The following is a 20,052-nucleotide window of genomic DNA, read 5'->3' as shown; positions in this document are numbered from 1 at the left end:
TAAGTACTTAAACTCTAATACAACTAGATCTATTCATTGAACTCGTAGAATTGCAGAGGCACACAATTAAGCGCTAATCAATAAATAGACCTAGGTGGACATTGATAAATTTAGTGGTTATCATGTTATATATTGATCCTTTTGTGAGAAATACTTACGTCCAATGGCTTCTTAAGTACTATCCAACCGCTTTCTGGTTGGATCTCGAAGTATTCGAGGTCGGCAGCGTTAGAACCCGCATTCAGTGTGTAAACTATGGCGCCGTTATTGTCCGCGTCTTCGTCGGATGCGGACACCCTGAGGATGTTTGTGCCGATGCTCGCATCTTGTTTGACGTTTTCGACGTATTTCTTAACGACGCAATGAAAATGGTTATTTTAGGCGGAATAAGTGTAAATACATTGAAAAATAAATTTTAAAAAATAAGTTCACATATTGACCAAATTACCAATACAACCGTTCTAAACAGACCCCAATTCAAATCGGGTTTCTGTACATTCTCTGTATGGTTTGAAAATGAATTTTTAATAGTCCGACAATTTTGAAAATTCGGTAATAATGAAAATTGTGGACCATTTCCAAAGATCTTGAACATTTCATTAATTTTTACTTTTTTAACTTTCACTAATTTTAACTCTTTTTCAACAATGTGATATATTTATTCTCCAAAAATTAGCTGCAGTTTGTGAATAACATTATTCAATCTGATTTCACAGTTTAGATTTAACATGAATAGTTAGAAAAACAAATATCCTATAGTACTATAGCTAAAATAGCTAATGAGATTAAAAATATTTTTTGCAAATGACAGATAATTTTTTCGAACCATGAAGGTGTTTCATGTTAAAAATCAATAGGCTAAATAAAGACTGATGACGTTTAAGTTAAAAAAACAAATAGAAAGCAAAAGTGACAAAGTAATAGCTGGTCTAATTAGTTTTTTAGGATTAATATACATATATACTTAAGTATGCAAAATAAAGAAATATTTTTGTCATCCGGTGGGTGAAAATTTGCAACAAAAATGCAGTCTCGGAATGATAAAAATCATAGAATTTAAAGATTTAAACAAAAATGGTTTTTTGTTTTATAGAATCCCTAAAATCGAAAAATTTTCATAACCAAAGCTAAAAAATCTAATCTAACCAGGTTTCTAGGTATATTGTATTTTATCAAGAAAAAGTCATATTCCTACTTCAAACTTAAACGACTACATTAAGAATTTCTTTAATAGATATGTCTTTTTACAGAACAAAAAACATTTAAACAAATCACCGAAATAACATAAAACCACGCAAATATGAAGATATAGTTTATTCGAGCCGGATCCAAAAACACTAGCAAACGGGAAAACCAAACTGCATATAAAAGTCGCTTCGTCTGGCTGATAAATTCCCTAGTAATCTCTTTTCAGTTATATAAGTGGGTTTATATCAAAATCATATTTATAATGGAAAGCAAAATTGACGATAGTTTCTCGCAAGCATATAAAAAAACTGGTGTTTTGTCGCAGGAGTTTTTTGTGCACCTCTCTGCACTACCGAATGCAAATGCGTAAGTCATTGGCCATTGGCTCTCGCGGCGTCAAGTAGTTCCAACTCTGGCTTCTACCCTTTTCCAGTGTTCATAAATCCGATTACCATGACAACACTGCGTCACAAGACTGCCACTCGCGCTTTAGAGATACCACATAACATTAAGATGTTTGGCGGCTTGGATGTTTTTGTCTGTGTCATAGCTTTACAAAGATTTTATTGGATGCAATTCGTATTCGTTTATAAATTTCTCATAAACTGGAGACAATGTGACAATTTTTTGTTTGCCTCACCCAACTCAATTTATTTTTTACTTTTTTTGTATTTTCCATCGTCAATAATAAGGAAGATGTTGAATTTCCTGACACTAATGTCTCACCCTGGTTTCGCTTAGAAAGAGTGTGATGGTTTAAAAATTGGTCAGAGTGTACAGTGTGGTGGTGATGTGCGGAGCGCCCTCTATTGCCAATTGTCGGAGACGAAGTCGGCGAAGGAACGCAGAGTGGCCAGTTCCTTTTTAGGGGTCGAACTGTGTTGACGTGCTATTGGTTGCTTTGTTCGATTTCGATCTGCTTGACCAGAGTCGGTACGACCGGTCCATGCAATTTGTACTTTTGTTTTTCACGTATAGTAATACACTCCTTTAGTATAGTATAGTGTGTGTATTGTTTTCGCCGCTTCTGAACCCGGTGTGCTTCGGTAGAAACACATCCATCACAAGAGTTAATTAAAAATTATTTTTTAATTTTAAATTCTTAATTGGAAACAAATTTTTAAATTGTATTACTATAACTATAAACTTCTAATAATTAATCTAAGCCTCAGCAACAAAACTATAACGTTGCCAGCAATGTATGTGAAATACAACTACAAATACCAACATACAAATACAATACAAAAACATCTCCAATGAAAAAGTGGTTTTAGTCTATTTATTAAATGAACAAGTCATCTTAAAAGCGAAAAGTCAATAATTTACCTGGCGGTCAAACAATGGCGGATTATCATTGACGTCCGTAATTTCCACGGTAAATGAACAAACGCCTTCTAAAGACGGTTCGCCTTGATCGGTAGCTTTCACAGTCACCGAAACGAATTTGCCATCGTCGCCCTCCCGATCGAAAACTTTATTTGTAGATACTTCACCGGTCTCTTCGTCAACGGTGAATTTTGTACCCTTTTGATTGGGTTGTTGAACTATGGAGTATTTTACTTGTCCATTGACTCCTTTGTCCTCGTCGGTTGCGTGAACCTGAATAGCATTATATAAGTTTTCAACATTTCTTAGATAAAAATATGCATTTGCAATAACAGTTAATAATATACATATACATCACATTTCTCTTTTAAATTAACTAAGGTTGACGATGGAAAAGAAGAAAATATTATCAACCAAGAGTTAACTAACAATCAAAAATAAGAAATAAAGTTATGTGTTTTTCAAAGAAACTTTCACACGCTACTGTAATACTTTTTACAAAACTTCTGGATTCCTCCTGTGTCGGTTTTTGCTGAGTCGAACTTGCTGACGTTTCACCAATCATCCTGTTATCTTCTTCAGAGCTTGACTGAAACTGGAGCGTTCACTTTCAGTGAAGCTCTGAAGAAGCCAACAGGATGATTGGCTAAATGTCAACAAGTTCGACTCAGCAAAGACCGACGCAGGAGGAATCCGGAAGTTTTTCTAAAAAGCAAAGTTTTATGTGTTATGTGCGATTTCCGGTCAAACAAATAATAAAATTTACTAAAAATCTGTATTAATACTTATTTTAGACAAGGATGTTAACTAAGTATTGGGAACTTATCTTATTGCCTGTGAACGTCATATTTTCAAAAAAAGTTCAAACGATTCAAAAACCGGATAAACATTATACTTATAAAAACTTTAAGAGCCGCTTTTTAGCGTTCTGATATCTTAAGAGGTCTATGAAAATTTGGTTTACAAATGTCACGAAAATAGTAATTCTGTTTAGTCATAAGTTAGGTCCGAGGTTAGCGCCAAAACATCGCGGCCTGATATACATGGAGCTTCAATATCACGATAAAACTTTGTCTTCTTTTAAATATATATCTTAGTAGCCTTGAGTCAAATAGTTTTTTATTGACAGCATTTTAAAAAATACGTGTCCGAAAAAATGTCGCAAATAACACAAATTATATTATAGAGCAGTCATAAAGTTTTTGACAAAAGAAGGGTTAGCACCTAAAATTATTAAAGAAAGGCTGGGTGGTGTGTACGGTCAAAGTTCTCCTTCTCTCGTATTCTGTAGTGAAAGAATGGGCAAAACGTTTTCGAACGGGGCAGGAGTCCCTTGAAGATGATTCAAGAACTGGCAGGCCAGTGAGAGATGGCATTAAGTGATCGACGTTTAAAGGTCAAGGAAATCTCAGAAATTATTAAGCTTTCTGATACAAGTGTTCGTCGAATCTTGCATGATCATTTAGGTATGCATAAGGCAAGATGGGTTCCTAAAAACCTTTCGGCTATTCAAAAACAACGCCGTGTCGAGTGTGCGCGGTCTTTTTTGCCACCCCTATGGGTCGGAACCCAAGCCTGTGATAAAAACTATTGTGATGGGAGATGAAACTATGGTTCTCTATTATGATCCTCTATCGAAAAAAGAATCAATGGAGTGGCGTCGTAAGGGTGAAGCACCTTCAAGAAAATTCAGAGTCTGCCAGTCAACAAAAAAGGTTATGGCCACGATGTTTTGGGATTGTGAAGGAATTCTTTTTATAGATTTTAAAGAAATTAATACCACTGTCAATTGTAAATATTACGCAACATTATTACATAAATTGCGAGACTGCATACGTGTAAAACGTCGAGGAAAACTGACCAGAGGCGTGCGTCTTTTGCACGATAATGCACCTGCCCATACTGCTGGTGTTGCAGAGGCTGCCAATTTAGATTGTGGGTTCCAATAAATAGATCATCCTCCCTATAGTCCAGATATGGCCCCCAGCGACTATTATTTGTTTGGATATTTGAAAAGGGACTTACGTGGACGGCGGTTTAACGACGAAGTTGAGTTAAAAGAGGCTGTTTTAGCTCATTTTGCAGACAAACCAAAAGAATATATTTTAAAGGGATTGAGTTGTTAATAAAGAGATGTAGTAAGTGTATTGAAGTTAAGAGGGATTATATTGAAAAATAATAAAAAATTGTTACTCTACTTTGTTTCTTTCATATTCAAGCCGGGAAATTTTGGCGCTGCCATCGTATATAGTGTGATCGCCATATCCTGAAAATATCATTTTCATTTCCTTCACTGATGAAATCTGTCTCTGCTTTGCTTTCAAAATTAATTGTTATTATATTCTAGAATCTGCACCTCTAGATTAATACAACAGGCTAGTTAAATGTTGCATATTTACATTATTCCCTTGTGCTGTTTATGACTATTGGACATTAAATTTAAGTAACTTGTTGGTTCGATCTACATAATTGTTTGACTGCTCCAATTTATACTTATATTCATAAATTTAAACATCAAAGTAGGTATGTACCTTGATAACTGGAGAGCCGTTCGGAGCCCCTTCCTCCACCTTAGGATAATAAGTACCGCAATCTTTAAAGATGGGTTTATTATCGTTGACATCGGTGATGAAAACGACAACAACGGCGGTACTAGTATGGATTGTGGTGTCCCCGTTTGGGCAACAGGCTCCATCGTCCATCGCGGTGACGTTTAATTCATACTTGTCTCTGTCTAGTGATATGGCTTTCGAGTGCAATCGAATTACGCCGGTAATTTCTTCGATTACGAATTGACCAGAGCTGGTGCCACCACCTGAAGTAAAATAATAGGTCTGTCTAATACTTTAGTTCGCTATTATGACACAACAATGCGGTCTTTAAAAGAGAGGAGTGTCTGTCTCTGACAATGGAAAGTCTATTCAAAACTCATGATTTAAATCTCAACACTAAACTTAGACTACTTCCTATTTACGTTCTTTCCGGTGCAATACCATACGAAGCAGTATAGTAAAGCATTATGTATAATACTTTCTGGAAAATTAATTAATTTAACTAGCAGGGAACGGAACCGGTAAAGGAAAATATCCTAGACAAATGTTTTTAGAAAACTTCCGTTCTATAAGTAACGGTTACAAAGCTCCACTAATAATATAATGGAGTAACCAATTTTCATAGCAGGAGCGTTAAAAATTAAAGGAATGGACAAATGATTAAATACTTCTTAAAATATCAGGCTTTTTAAAAATATTCATATCGCCAATCATTATTCCCTGCAGTTATACATTAAACATTTCACGCACTGGATCAAATGCAATGCCTTTTTTTAAGTACAATGAGGAGAACTTGGAACAATATGCCCTTATTATAGCATATCTACAGCAAAAGCGATTATACTGTTAGAGCTATGGACTATAATAAATTACTTGTTTTAACTAATTTTGAAATGTTAAAAGATGAACACATTGGGCAGATTTGCAAGAAACCCATTTTGCTTACTTACTTATGATACCCTTAATTTTTATCACGTATAAAAAAAAACCTAAAGAAGACAAAAAATACTTACCAACAAATCCAAATCTCACATTGTCCCCATCTTTGTCTGATGCCACCACAGTAGTTACTAAAGTATTTGGTCCCGCATTTTCATCTACGTTTGGGGTATAGACTTGCTGCGAGAATTTTGGCTCCTCATCGTTCTTGTTTTTGGTATACACTCGAACCTAATAACAAAACATATTTTGCAAATTTTTGCCCTTCAGAGAACCAATTTCATTTGATTTTGAACACAATAACAGTAACTGTTCACATACCGTGGCAGTGCCAGTTTTAGCGGGTTCACCCTTGTCTTTGGCGGTAACAACGAATTCATAATAAGCATTGTTGTTATCGGCGTCCAGTTGCTTATTATTCGATATGATCCCACTGGGATCGACGCTAAAATGATCATCCGAGACAAAGTATTCGATTTCGGCATTTGTTCCAGAATCTGCGTCCATGGCCTTTACTTTCAGAATGCTAGTGCCAGGTGGGATATCTTCATCTACATTATGCGCTTGATAGTCGGGCAGTTCGAATTTTGGAGCGTTATCATTTACATCGGTAACTCTGATGGTAAGCTGTAAACCACGACATACGATGAGTTACTTGATTGGCACAACACAACAATAATCCTTATCTCTTGATTGCCTTAAATTTAAAAAAATATTGAATACAACTATTGTAATATAAGCAGAAGAATATTTTATTACTATTGATTTATTTAAACTTAATATAAATAATATATCAGTGTAAACTAGTTAAAGCCAGGTGAGATTTTTTGGCATAGTATATCATACTATATTTGCGGGCGACCATTACGCAAAGAATTAAGAACAGATATCCCCAGGGCAATTCAAAAGTAAATATTAAACTTTCGCAGACATTGCTCTCATAAAAATAAAAGAAAGATTTCCTTTGAACAGGCATCCACCCGGATAGGTTCCGTTATCGGGATATGATTAGAAGGTGATCAGCTTTTACTTGTATTTTTATGGCAGAAATAGGAATGTTTCCGTTTACTATTGCATCACGGTTGTAAAGTTGATATGTCAGATTCGAAAATAATCGTATTTATAACTGGAAATCTTAAACAAACTACAGACAGTAATGAATAAATGAATTTAACTAACAGCAGAACACAATTCCTAGTGTTAGGACTGGTCAATTGACTATTCAAATTCAATAAAAATGATTTATATAAAATCTTGCAATTGTATCAATATTTAATTATAATGTGTATTTTACAATTATGCGTTTGCGGTGTCAATTTATCTATTAGCCTCTTCAAGAAATACCGGACACGATATTTAGTTTTCAGAACGACTCCACGGCGACATAAGGCACGATATAAATAAACTTAAATAAATAAATATAAATTTTATTGTACTTTTAAAATTATTTCGGTCAATTGACACAAAAAAAATGACCGGTCAATTCCACAACAACAATTATTTTTTTATAAAACTTCTGGATACCTCCTGCGTCATTGAGTCGAACTAGCTCACGTTTCCCCAATCATCCTGTTGGCTTCTTCAGAGCTTAACTGAAACTGAAACTTAAATGAGGGGCATAAACACCGTCTCGGATGGCTGATTCCCATATTGGTGACAGGTAGAGACCTGCCTCGCGGTTAAGATTGTTTATAGATTTCTATAGACTCTCGGATTTTTCGTTGGTAGAAGAACTGATTACATGCAAAGTTCCTATTCCTGAAATTCTCGACATCATTTCAGATATATTAAAGTCCGAGAATCTGGAACCAAACCTTCTCACGATCAAATTTTTGAATGAAAGTCGGGAACCGCTATGGTTTCTCCACTATCACCAGTCATCGCGAATATATTTATGGAAGCCTTTGAAAAGAAAGCTCTCGACACCTTTCATCTGAAACTAAAATTATGGAAACGCAAGGTCGATGATACTTTTGTTATTTGGCCTCATGATCAAGAAACCGTAGTAGATTTTCTTAGACATTTAAACTCTATATGCCCTAACATATGTTTTACCATTGAGTTGGAAACTAATAATAACTTTCCATTCTTAGATATTCTTATCAATAGAAAATCAGACCTAACATTGGGCCATTGTGTTTACAGAAAACCTACGCACACAGACCGATACCTTAATGCATGGTCACATCACCATCCGGCCCTAAAATCATCTTGTTTACAGAGCCGTAAAGCTATCTCAGCCCGAGTCACTGAATCCAGATTTAAAACACCTTGCCTCAGCACTTCTCTCTAATAATTTCCACATTAAGCGTTCTATCAAAAAATACACTTCACCACAACCCTTGCCACTGTGGTCCTTCTTCCTTACATTCAAAACATCACTGACCACATATCAAAAGTTCTAAAGAACGTCAAAACCAGATTTACCACTTGTCCAAAAATCTCTCAACGTCTTCGTTCCGTCAAAAACAAAATTCCATTTGAGATGCCAGGAGTTTACAGCATTCTATGCATATGCGGCAAAATATACATTATGCAACTAGGATCAAACAACACGAAAGAGCCTTACGACTAAGACAAATAAACTTATCAGCTGTTGCCGAACACACTCATGAAACCGGACATGAAATTTTATTTGATAAAACTAAAATTCTTGCATGTAATCAGTTCTTCTACCAACGAAAAATCCGAGAGTCTATTGAAATCTATAAACAACCTAACAATCCTAACCGCAACTCAGGTCTTTACCTGTCACCAATATGGGAATCAGTCCCCCCTCAAACAATATATAAGCAGGTACAGAGTACTGCTCTGAAGAAGCCAACATGATGATTGGCGAAACGTTGGCTAGTTTAACTCAACAAAAACCGACGTTTCTTTGAAAAATTAACCCTAACAATTACTTAACGACTATATTTATTACCTCCACTGATGTTGAAAATCCCCCAGAATCTTCTGTAGCGGTAACGACCAGTGAATAAACGTGCGGCTGCCTCAAATCCTCGAAGTCCAGTTCTTTAGCTAATTTAACGATTCCTGAAGTGGGACCGATGTTAAAAGTTCCAGCACCTTGACCTTGGGCCTTTAGGGTGTATCGGATTTCGCGATCCGCAAAAGATTTGGCTTTTACTGAAATGATGCTGAAAATATCTATAATAAGCATCAATTGCTAATGCAATACTTGTCGATTAACGTTAACAGGCAGTGCCTGTGTTTATATTATAATAAAAATCTTCTTGAATAAGTTTCGAAGGTTAATTAAAAAAATCAACATTTAATATCTATACCGCATGTCACATAATGGAGTGTACTAAAGTTGAGGAAGTATTTCGGCAATAATTTTCATTCATTTAATAATGATAATAATAATAATAATAACACATTTACGATCCCACAAATTTAGAATAGAATTACAGTGTATTCTGGATTTGGTTAAATCGGTGAAATATAAAATTTTATATAATAAAAATACAATAACAGAACACAACAATATAGTAATAACAAATATTAATATATATTTATATAAACATGTGACCTAAAATGTTAGGTTTTTCAGACACAGGGTGTCAAATTTGCTTTCTTAAATCGTTTTCTTTTAATAATTCAAATATTCTTTTGAAGATATGAGAAAATGGCAAAAAAAAGTTTGACCAGACACGCAATATCTTAAGGCCAGACTTTTTTAATTTAGGACATAGCTTCAAGTTACACTAGATATAATATGCCACATATTCATGTGGCAACCCAACCCGACCCAATATTCATGTTGAAGAACCTGTTAAATATTAACGTATGACCATCGAAGTATTATTAAAAAAAGGTTCGGGTACTTACTATATTTAGATTTAAGCGATCAAACTTCCAAATAAATTACAGACATTAGTATTGATTAATAATTATCGTTATGTCAATCAGAACAAGCGAGCGCCTACTTAAAAAAATATATAACTTTTCCAACTTCGACAAAAACAATCATTTCGTAAAAGCTTCCCAAAGAAAAAGTAAAAAATTACTGGATGTCAATACAAATATCAAATCGCCCCTCAACAAACTCAGCAAAATATTATTTGTTAGATTTAACTTACTCGGAATCTTTCTTTTGGTTTTCTGGAATTTCGGCTTCGTAGCTGGGCATGTAAAACTGCGGCGCCCTTTTTCCTCCTACGATAGATAATCTTTCTTCTGGAGTACTTTGGAATCTTCTATCGTCTAGCCTTCCGTTTTGGTCTTCCGCTTTGACGTAAAGAACATATTCCATATCCAATTGGAACAAGTCGGTACCACGAGTTCTAACAACGCCGGATCTAAAAAACAACATTCATCTTCTCAATAATACTAATCGGACTTGTGTGTTGAGTTGGTTAATCCTTTTCCTCATTAAATTAAAGTGAAATAATAGTAAAATAAGTAATACAATTTACAAGACATAATCAAAATTTGCAGAGTTAATCACGCTATGCTAAATTGATCAATAAATGTCTCTATATTCAGTTTCACGTTTCACAGTTTCACACGTAAGAATGCAGAAAACGATTTGTAAATGTATAAAATTTGTAGGCCACTTAAGTTGAGCCTGTCAAAATGTGTATTACTATTAATGGTCACCAACCTAAATATGATAAAAATTCTCAAAACAATTGGGTCTGAAAACGCATTTAAAGTATAGTATGAAATGAAGTGAAAAAAAAATTTGGTCTTTCCAATAGAGCAAATATATCAGTAAGATCATATTAATTCATTCATTACTTATCAACAACAAAAGCCAAATATAATTAATCGAACACAATGACAAAGTTGACTTTAGTTTGCAAGTCAGTTCGTGGAATAAAAAAGAAATTGAAACATCTGATAATTTAGATCGCTTATTATTATATGAAGTATTCGGTGAACTGAAGAGGATAAATAACAAAAAAACTAATTAGCCACTGATTAAAATCTAAACCTAAATAAAAAAACTAAGCTATTAGAAAATTTTGAAACATAACCTATTTCCCTATTTATAAGCATGGTCAGCACCATACTCGCAAAATTATCTTAAAACACACATTGATCGTTTTATTTCGTAGAACAAAATCTTATACCGTTTGTCCTTGAATAGGTAAAACTACTAGATATTACAATAATTTCTAAATATATTTTCGTACACCTCTACTTGATTAAAGGCTAATATCTAAAATAAAATATTTTTCTATAGAGTGCTTTTATAACACAGTTAAGACAAAAAGTTCTGGGAAAAGCTAACAGATAAGGTCAAATAGTTATGAAGAAAATAATAGTTACCTAACGCTTATCGAATAAAAAAAAAGGAAAAATATATAAATATCGTTGGACGAGGATATTCAAGTTTGCTATTTCTTCACCTATCTTCATTTTAAAATTGTCAGATTCTTTATAAAAAATAAGCTATTCCTGTAACTAGTGTTAAACGTCAACTGTTACTCGTTTTCGAGAAAAAAAACAATCGAAATTCACAATAATCTAAATTTGAAGTTAAAACTTTCGAAATGATTCTAGAAGAGCAAAAATTTATCTTTTTTATCTATTTTTTTATGGTTTATTTACAATGCAAAACAAATTTCTCTTTTGAGACACTCTAGTCTAAAACGGCCTTTTTTTAGATTTTCTTCAAGTCATCTGCTTATTACACAAATGTACATGAATTATTAATTATAAGATTCGCTTAGTCTTTTATACAGAACAAAAAAATGAACAAAAATACAAATTTCGTTATTAGTAATAGTGGTAGTTTAAAATTAGGACGCCCCGTAAACAAAACAAGGGAATTCTGAACAAATTCATTTTGAATTATACTTTTTTATTTATAAAATTGAAAATAAATGTTCAAAATCAAGGAATTGCGTTATTCGACCAGATTTCTTAGTTCACCTTTGATAATTTTGCTAGCTGCAAGGTACTAGGCATTTAGATACCCAACTGTTATCCGATTAATCCGTATGCTTAATGGTATAAAAGTTACCCACACAATCCCATTAAAAAATGATCCCAACTTTTGATAAAACTTTCTACCATCCTGTTTTACCCGATCCTGTATTGGACAATTTTATCGGGGATAGCATTCATTTAAATAAAAATCTACCACCTCAATTAATTGACATCATTTAACCATCAAAATGCGATTTTAATTCGCCGTTACTACCCTCGAAGCACCTTAAATCTACTCATAAACCGGCGACATAAATTTTATTTTCAATCGATAAATACTTCAAAATTAAATTTAAATTTATCGCCCTCGTAAGCCGGAAACGGCAATAAAAAAAATCCACGATATTATCGCGTCCCCTAAAAAAATCAATAAAAGCCCCATTACATTATGCCCTTTTTTTGTTCACCGTGCGCCCACCTTTCATCAACTTCGAACCGACCCCCCGTTCTATCCCTGACGATGAAATAGTGGATGTTGTGATCGGTGTCGGGATCTCGCGCTTGAAGGGTGAACACGGGGGTGTTGGGCGGTGCGTTCAGCTGCACCACCGCCTGCATCGGCAGGGGTCGGTTTATGAAGTACGGAGGTTCGTCGTTGACGTCGCGCACGTGGATAATTACCCTTTGGTTGTCCGTGTCTGTAAAAGGAAAACTCGTTTAGGGTTAAACGCAATTTACAGGGGGTTGTGAAGGTACGCGGATCGGACGCAACTAGGTCAACGATATTTATAAAGCAAGGGCCGGAGTAAGCAAGTGCATAATTTAATTTTAGAACTTGTCGCGAACCATTGTCGCGCAGGATAATATTAGGAATTTCATCGATCTACTATAGGAAAATTTCAAATAGCGAAAATTAGAAAATTTGTAGATATTACTAAAGTAGTTGGGGCCAGATAAAACAATATTATTTTAATTGATATTTTTTCATCAATTAGCGGTGTTATATTTAAGGTAGGCGCCGATTTACTAAGCGGTCCAATCTGCGACAAAAATTGATGCGCCGCAAGCCTGAACTTTTCGCCAATTTCTTTCTAAGCAACGATTTCCACACATTTAACTCGTTGTCCCAGAACATTTAACGAGATCCGAGTATATTTTGTGAAAATGCTGCCGTAAAAATGCGACATCTAAAGTGAAACTTGCCGCAATGACAATCTGTCAGCGGCCGTGTTGGTTGTTAAATGACCGCGCGCGCTCCCATTAAATGGTTTTTCCCAATTTTTATTTCTAATATCATAGCCGCCTGAGATGTGGCTGAAGTTAGATTTGGATTCGCATTTGCAAATATTGCAGCGGACCAGTTTGTCACCTATCTTAATTAAAAAAACATTCCTGTGAACATGCTGGGTAAGTAGGCACGGAAATATTGTAAGGGAGCTCCCAAAAATCATATCCAATGTTGCTATGTAAAAAATAACCCCTTTTCCGTTCGTAATTTAATTGAATTTCGCAATCTCGAAAAAATATGACGTCAAAGAGAATCGACACCATTAAAGAGCCATTTGGGACAGCTTCAAAATATGTATTACCCAACCACCTCGAAACGGTCGGGAAGATATAAAACTACCCCCAATAATGAAATACTCAATAGTTCGATATATTTATTTCGCAATCTCAAAAAAAATCTGAAGTTGTCCCAGATATTCAATTAGACCATTAAAGAGTCACATAGGAAAGCTTCAAAATGGTGTATTACTCAACCACCTCGATACGGTCGGCAAGATATAAAATTACCCCCAATAATCAAATACCCAAAAGTTCGATATATTTATTTCGCAATCTCAAAAAAATCTGACGTTGCCCAGATATTCAATTAGACCATTAAAGAACCTCTTAGGAGAGCTTCAAAATATGTATTACTTAACCACCTCGATACCTTAGGGAAAATATAAAACTACCCCAATAATGAAATACCCAAAAGTCCGATATATTTATTTCGCAATCTCAAAAAAGTCTGACGTCCCAGATTCTGAATTGGACCACTAAAGAGCCACTTCAAAATGACCCCAATAATGGGGTAGCTTTATATCCAAAAGTTCGATATATATATTTCGCAATCTCAAAAAAATCGGACGTTGTCCCAGCTATCAAGAGCTTCACAATCCACATTCACACTTCTCAACCACCATGAAGCGGTCGGGAAGATATCAAACTACCCCCAATAATGAAATACCCAAAAGTTCCATATATTTATTATATTATATTATAATATATCGAACTTTTGGGTGTTTCATTATTGTAGATTTCCGACCGTTTCGAGGTGGTTCAATAATACATCATTTTGAAACTATACCAAGTGGCTCTTTAATGGTCTAATTGAATATCTGGGACGTCTGATTTTATGAGATTGCAAAAATAAATATATCGAACTTTTGGGTATTTCATTATTGGGGGTAGTTTTGTAGCTTCCTGAGCGTTTCGAGCTGGTTGAGTAATACATGTTGAAGCTCTCCTAAGTGACTCTTTAATAGTCTGGTTGAATCTCTCGACCAACGTCAGACTTTTTCGAGATTGTGGAATACTAATTAAATTATTTTTTGGGGTGATGCCAACGGAAAAGGGGCTATTTTCTGTATAGAAACATTGGATATGGTTGTTCGGAGTTCCCTTGCAATATCTCCGGGCTTACCTACCCAGCATATCCACAGGAATATGTTTTTTTAAGCCGTTTAAGCCGTTGTTTTAGGAGGTATAAAAATACAACGTTATCATTAGTTTTCAGTCGCATTGATAGTTTGATGGATTCGTCTTACTCAGAAGAAGAATTGATTTTTTCAGGTTTATTATATCTTCAATAAAAAAAGGCGTATGTAGGAATATCCAGTTGTTTAGGAACACCAAACATAAAGTCTGTTTAATACCATATTTAACGAACTAAAATATGATTGCACCAAATATTTCAATGACAAGTTATGCAACAAATGTGGTAAACAACATTTGAGTCACGAGTTTATTTGGCACGAGCGAAGCGCCGCGAAACGAGCTCATAATAAACGAGTGACTTAAAAATTTATCAAACGTGTTGCATACTATAATTTTTCTACGAACGTTAGTTTTTGGGTACATTTTTGCAAAACAACAAGAACACATTCAGCATTGACAAACGTCAAAATTCAATCAACGGGAAATATCTCCGAAAACATGCGATTGCCCCCAAACCCGTGCGGTAATATCCGGGAAATGTTCGAAGTGGGTCGCAGCCGTAGGAAACGAAACTGATGCGGTATAGTGACACTTTCCGCACACTAGATAGCTATATGATTGGATGTTTTAGAGATAGGAGTAGAAAAATAAAAATATCTGGATGGGAAACAGCATTCCGCCACAAGAAAAACTTGTTCTAACACTTATATCAAGAATATATACTTATAAAACCTTTATTACAATCATCATTATAAATGTGTTATGGCAGGCTTATTTGTGAATATTCTGCAGAAAAATTCCTAAATTCTGCTGGTGATAGCTGTTGCTGCAATGTAAGGTTTGCTTGGGAATGTTTAGTTAAAAGCGTTATAAATCCGTCAGATGGTTATTGAAGTTGCATTTGTTATTTGTTGCTCTGTCGGTGGCTGAAAACTATTCGATGATTGATAACTTGCTGATGGAAAGGATCACGCTCCTTAGAAAATCACTGCTCCCCACCCACGTTCTTGAAATGCAGTTATTAGTATTGTTGAGATCAATTTCTTAAATTGCATAAAATATACAAGAACTTGTAATTTGGCAATACGCAATCGTTAACATTAGCAATAAAAAAAGAATCGGCACATGATTCTCGGGCGCTAATAGGTGTGTTTTCGCGGCATAAGTTAGTATAAACAGTTCCATTCATTTACATTACAGAATTACAGCATCTGCCGAGACGGCGGTATTTTATCAGTATATTATCTGGCATAAATCGCATACTAAACAGGCACCAAAATTACTTTTTCTACATATAAAATGCAAAAAACAGGTGAAACTGTGAAATAGTTGCCTTTCATAAAAAAGCTTGTATTTCAATTTTATTTTTTTTATTTTTTACGTACTTGGCAATATAAAAAAAGTGTTGACTGAAAAACGCTACCTACAAATACAAACAACTTATACTATTTCTATGAAATGAGTTAAGCTTGTTTCAAAAATTCAAAACGGTTCCTCTGTGAAATTTGATTGTTGAGATACATACATATAAAATATGTCTAAATTTTTGTTTTGTTGACTTTTCCGCCGAATGAACGACATCCACAATGCCTTTTTTCGACATGCGATTGGTCGCGTGTCACATAAAATTCTATTAATAACTAAAATCGTTTAAATCGTAGTGAGTATATAGAGAGTGTCTCAGATTACTTTATGCGTCTGTTGTACAGAAGAAAGAAAAAGTTCATATGAACATGAACAACTCAAGAGCCAGAATCTCTCCCAAGCATTAATTTTTTAAAAAATGGTGCCTCGGAGATTTTTCAAAATTTCGTCCATTAGCAATTTCTTGAGATAATTAACAATTTCAGGTTTGATGTGCGACTTTGCGAATATTCAGTTTGTCATTGACAGAGACACTTTTACAAAATTTTTTGGAAATAGTATAAACAAAATTATTTTCAACGAATAATGTTTTGGCAAATAAGTCCAGTTCCTATTAATTTTTTAAGGAAAAAACCAATTAAGTGCGTTTAAAAAATAGCATACAGTGTAGGTTAGTATGTAAAATGTTACACTTTTTAAAGCTGGCTTTAAAGCTTTAGGTGTACATTTATATATTTAAAAAATAATTGATTCTCGTTGCCGAAGCATCGAAAAACAAAAAGTTGCCTCTTGCTTTTCAGGATCTAGCGAAATTGAACCCACTTAACGTGATTTTAAAATTGTTGAAATCGCAAAACAATAAATACTACAGCGGCGGATGTTTTCCGAGCACCGCTCTGATAACGCTTAAGAGCCTAAAATTTAACATTGTGCAGAATGGGTTAAAGCATTCAAGTGTATAAAACTAGTACACAATATGACAAATAATGTTGAACGCAAAATTCAGTTTAATGGAAATGTCTTAATGTTAGCAATCTCACTCTTAAATCGGGATTAGGGCTAAAAGAGACATTCCTAAGCCATAGAATGTTTGTTAATATACTCAGTCGTCATAATTTGCTTAAATCCTAGATACTTACATTTGATTCCTTTCCGAGCAGCGTTTGAAAAAAACATTTTAAAATTAAATTTATAAACTACTGTACATATCAAACAAAACTTTCACAAATTTGTTGTGCATATACATAACCATTAAATAAATTATTATTATTGTACTTAGGTTGTCTAATTATCAATCCAATACTTACTACATCGATCTGTCCGACACGCTCCGAGACAATTCTAGAAACAGTTGTGTTACTGTTACCGAGAGTGAGCTTGCATCTGCTGGCACTATGGAAGTCATGAAGTTTAATCAGAGAGACGGATCATACAGATAAGGCTTTATAACTATGGAGAGAGTCACAATAGATGCAGATGCCTCAAGATTAGAAATTAACTTTCCTAAACTCTACTCCGAAATCTTTAATATATAAAATAAATACACTTTTAGATAAAACAAAAAATATGAAGTAGGAGAATTTAAAAAGACCAGACAAGAGAAACAATTACTCAGCCCCTTTTATAATATAACCCCAATAGTACTAATATCACCACTATACGCGGTAGTTACTGTTTAATAAAGAATAATTTCCATAAGACCATGAGTCTAATTTCTCTTTTTCAGTGTTCCAATTCGCGGACTGTCGCACTGCTTACCGATTAATATGACTTCACTATTCAACGGAATATCAATATTTTCCTGATTAGGAAAAAATTACTAAAATGCTACCAGCTGTATATTTCCCCTGAAGAGTTATTCAAATAAGCTGTGACATGAACTACTAACAGGGATGATAAATGATTTTACCCTTCTGTTAATTTGATGGCTGTATAAAGTACAAAAACCTTTTAGGGTCGAAAGCAACCCCAGGGACCTATATAGGTAGGCAGCGATGATTGCTTGAACCTTATTCAGGGGACAAACTTGGGGATTAAATTGTATTGTAAAAATTAAATCTGTTTCCGTCCCATTAGAAGTCATAAAATTGATTACGTTCTCTTTTATATTGAACTACTAAATGCACAAAAAAAGTCAAGTTTCCGAGAAATAAAAAAATAACCTCAATTTCAATGTTTTTATTTAATCAGGAGATTGCTGTTCTTTCTTCGAAGTAGAAAAAAAAAACAAGTTAGTGTACAAGTAAAAGGAAGGCAAAAGATGCGGATTAAGGAAGTTTCTGAACACCTACGTGTCTGGGTTTTAGATGGTGTTTCCCATTTCGAATTTCCAGACTTTTATCTAATTTTGTTGGTTGCCAACACCGATGGAGCACAAACAATATGTGATATTTTTCGAAAATACCTCGATGAAAACATAACTAAATCAGTTAAATATGGACACCTTGCTAAAAATGACAAACTATTTGCTAGGATAATTTAGTTTGTGGTTTATTGATAAGATAACGAAATTCAAAATGTAATATAAACTTTGCTCTGCATATCTAATGACCACAAAGAAATATAAAACAAATAAAATAATTATTTTTTTCAAAACACTCCTGCAGGCTGAGGAACTTGTAGATCCACGTCCTGGGTGGCGTTTTGATTGGATGGATGAGTTCTGAAACTGGTTTCAAACGAGCTTCTGAATAAGCCAGCCACAATTAATAAAAAAGCGTATTTACTGAATGTAGTGAATATATATTAATGTTTTTTTGTGTTTCTTTCAAGATAGGAAAAAATTTAATTGGAATTTTTTAAATATTCTGGGGTTAACAATAAATAACTGATATGAAGCAACAATAAACAATCTTAAAATACGTTTTTGAGGAAACAGAACATGCATGCATGTCGTGCTATCGAACTTGTAAATTAAGAAAGATTGGATTCTGCTATTTTGTCTGTACAAGTGTGCAAAATATATGTTTAGATCAGTAAATGGATGTATTTTTCATATACATCTGAATAATTGATGTAATAACCATATATGAAAAACACACATGAAATATAATTAGTTAAGCATGAGCCCTATTTCAAATAACTGATTCAATTATTAATAAGCGTAACCTACGGTAAGATCAAACTTAAATAATAACGTGAAATTGCAAATTACATTAAACTCTATTACATTAGAAAGTTACCGTGCAGTCCGCGGGCCACAATTCACCCCTAAAATTTGCTAAAATCAAGTTTGAGTTCTACGGTTGGTTTAACTTACTGATTGAACTTATAATTAGCTCCTGCGAAAGCAAATTTAATCAGTCGCATAACTTAACGTTTATCCTGAATCCCGTTACCGACTCCATTCTCATCTAATATGGTGCGTCCTTATCAACATTAGCCGTATAAACCTGAGAGATCCGTACATTTCACAACACAAGGCATCAAAACCAAACCAACCATACCAAATCAATCCACTTAAAACAAAAAAGATTTACTTTACGGTTATGACTTTTGCAACCCACATTTATTTATTCATGTATAAAGCCTACGAAGACGCAATTAATAGTATATTATGCAACAAGTGCGGTAAACGGCATTTGACTCACGAGTTTATTTGACACGAGCGGAGCGCAGCGGAGCGAGTGTTTAATAAACGAGTGACTTAAAAAGTTTGCATACTATACTTTTCTACGACCGCCAGTTATTGTGTACATTTTCGCAAAACAACACTAATACATTCACTGACATGACTGTCAGAATTAACAAACGTCATAATTCAAGGCGTGGGAAATATCTCGGAAAACGACCGATTGTTCCCAAACTCGTACGGTAAAATCCTGGAAATGTCCGAAGTGGCTCGGATTTGTGGGAAACGAAACTGACGTGGTAAAGTGACGCTTGCTGCAGGCTAGATCGGTGTGTAAATAGGCATTTTAATTCTGGAGTAGAAAATTATCTGTTAGTGGCGAAAATCTTATTGCCGAAAGCGTGAAATTCAGTTTTGACAAAAGTTTTCTATTGGCACAGTTGTCATAGAAATGAACAGGCGAAATACAATTAAGAAAAAAATTGCGATCTATTTGGGTGTGAGTGACATACATCTTGACAAACA

The 20,052-nt window shown here is 34.4% G+C and overlaps 2 protein-coding genes across 2 annotated transcripts in view; one reads left to right on the top strand and one right to left on the bottom strand.

The window, feature by feature from the left end:
- The window catches only part of LOC132697121 (uncharacterized), a 254,353-nt gene that overhangs the window by 156,835 nt on the left and 77,466 nt on the right, over positions 1-20,052 (top strand). The gene's annotated exons all lie outside the window — the stretch shown is intronic.
- LOC132697351 (neural-cadherin-like) overlaps positions 1-20,052 on the bottom strand; it is a 102,374-nt gene that overhangs the window by 11,141 nt on the left and 71,181 nt on the right. The window contains exons 3-10 of the mRNA XM_060662781.1: positions 12,367-12,586; positions 10,091-10,309; positions 8,929-9,145; positions 6,327-6,632; positions 6,080-6,236; positions 5,046-5,329; positions 2,515-2,787; positions 159-350 (exon numbers count right to left, since the gene is read on the bottom strand). Coding sequence (XP_060518764.1) covers positions 159-350; positions 2,515-2,787; positions 5,046-5,329; positions 6,080-6,236; positions 6,327-6,632; positions 8,929-9,145; positions 10,091-10,309; positions 12,367-12,586 — 1,868 coding nt within the window. The remainder of the gene's footprint in view (positions 1-158; positions 351-2,514; positions 2,788-5,045; positions 5,330-6,079; positions 6,237-6,326; positions 6,633-8,928; positions 9,146-10,090; positions 10,310-12,366; positions 12,587-20,052) is intronic.

This window comes from Cylas formicarius, unplaced genomic scaffold (assembly GCF_029955315.1).
Source record: "Cylas formicarius isolate icCylForm1 unplaced genomic scaffold, icCylForm1.1 PGA_scaffold_1__22_contigs__length_36826433, whole genome shotgun sequence".
Classification (NCBI taxonomy): domain Eukaryota; kingdom Metazoa; phylum Arthropoda; class Insecta; order Coleoptera; family Brentidae; genus Cylas; species Cylas formicarius.
The sequence above is the reverse complement of the archived record's forward strand: the minus strand, read 5'-3'. Positions and strand labels throughout refer to the sequence as shown.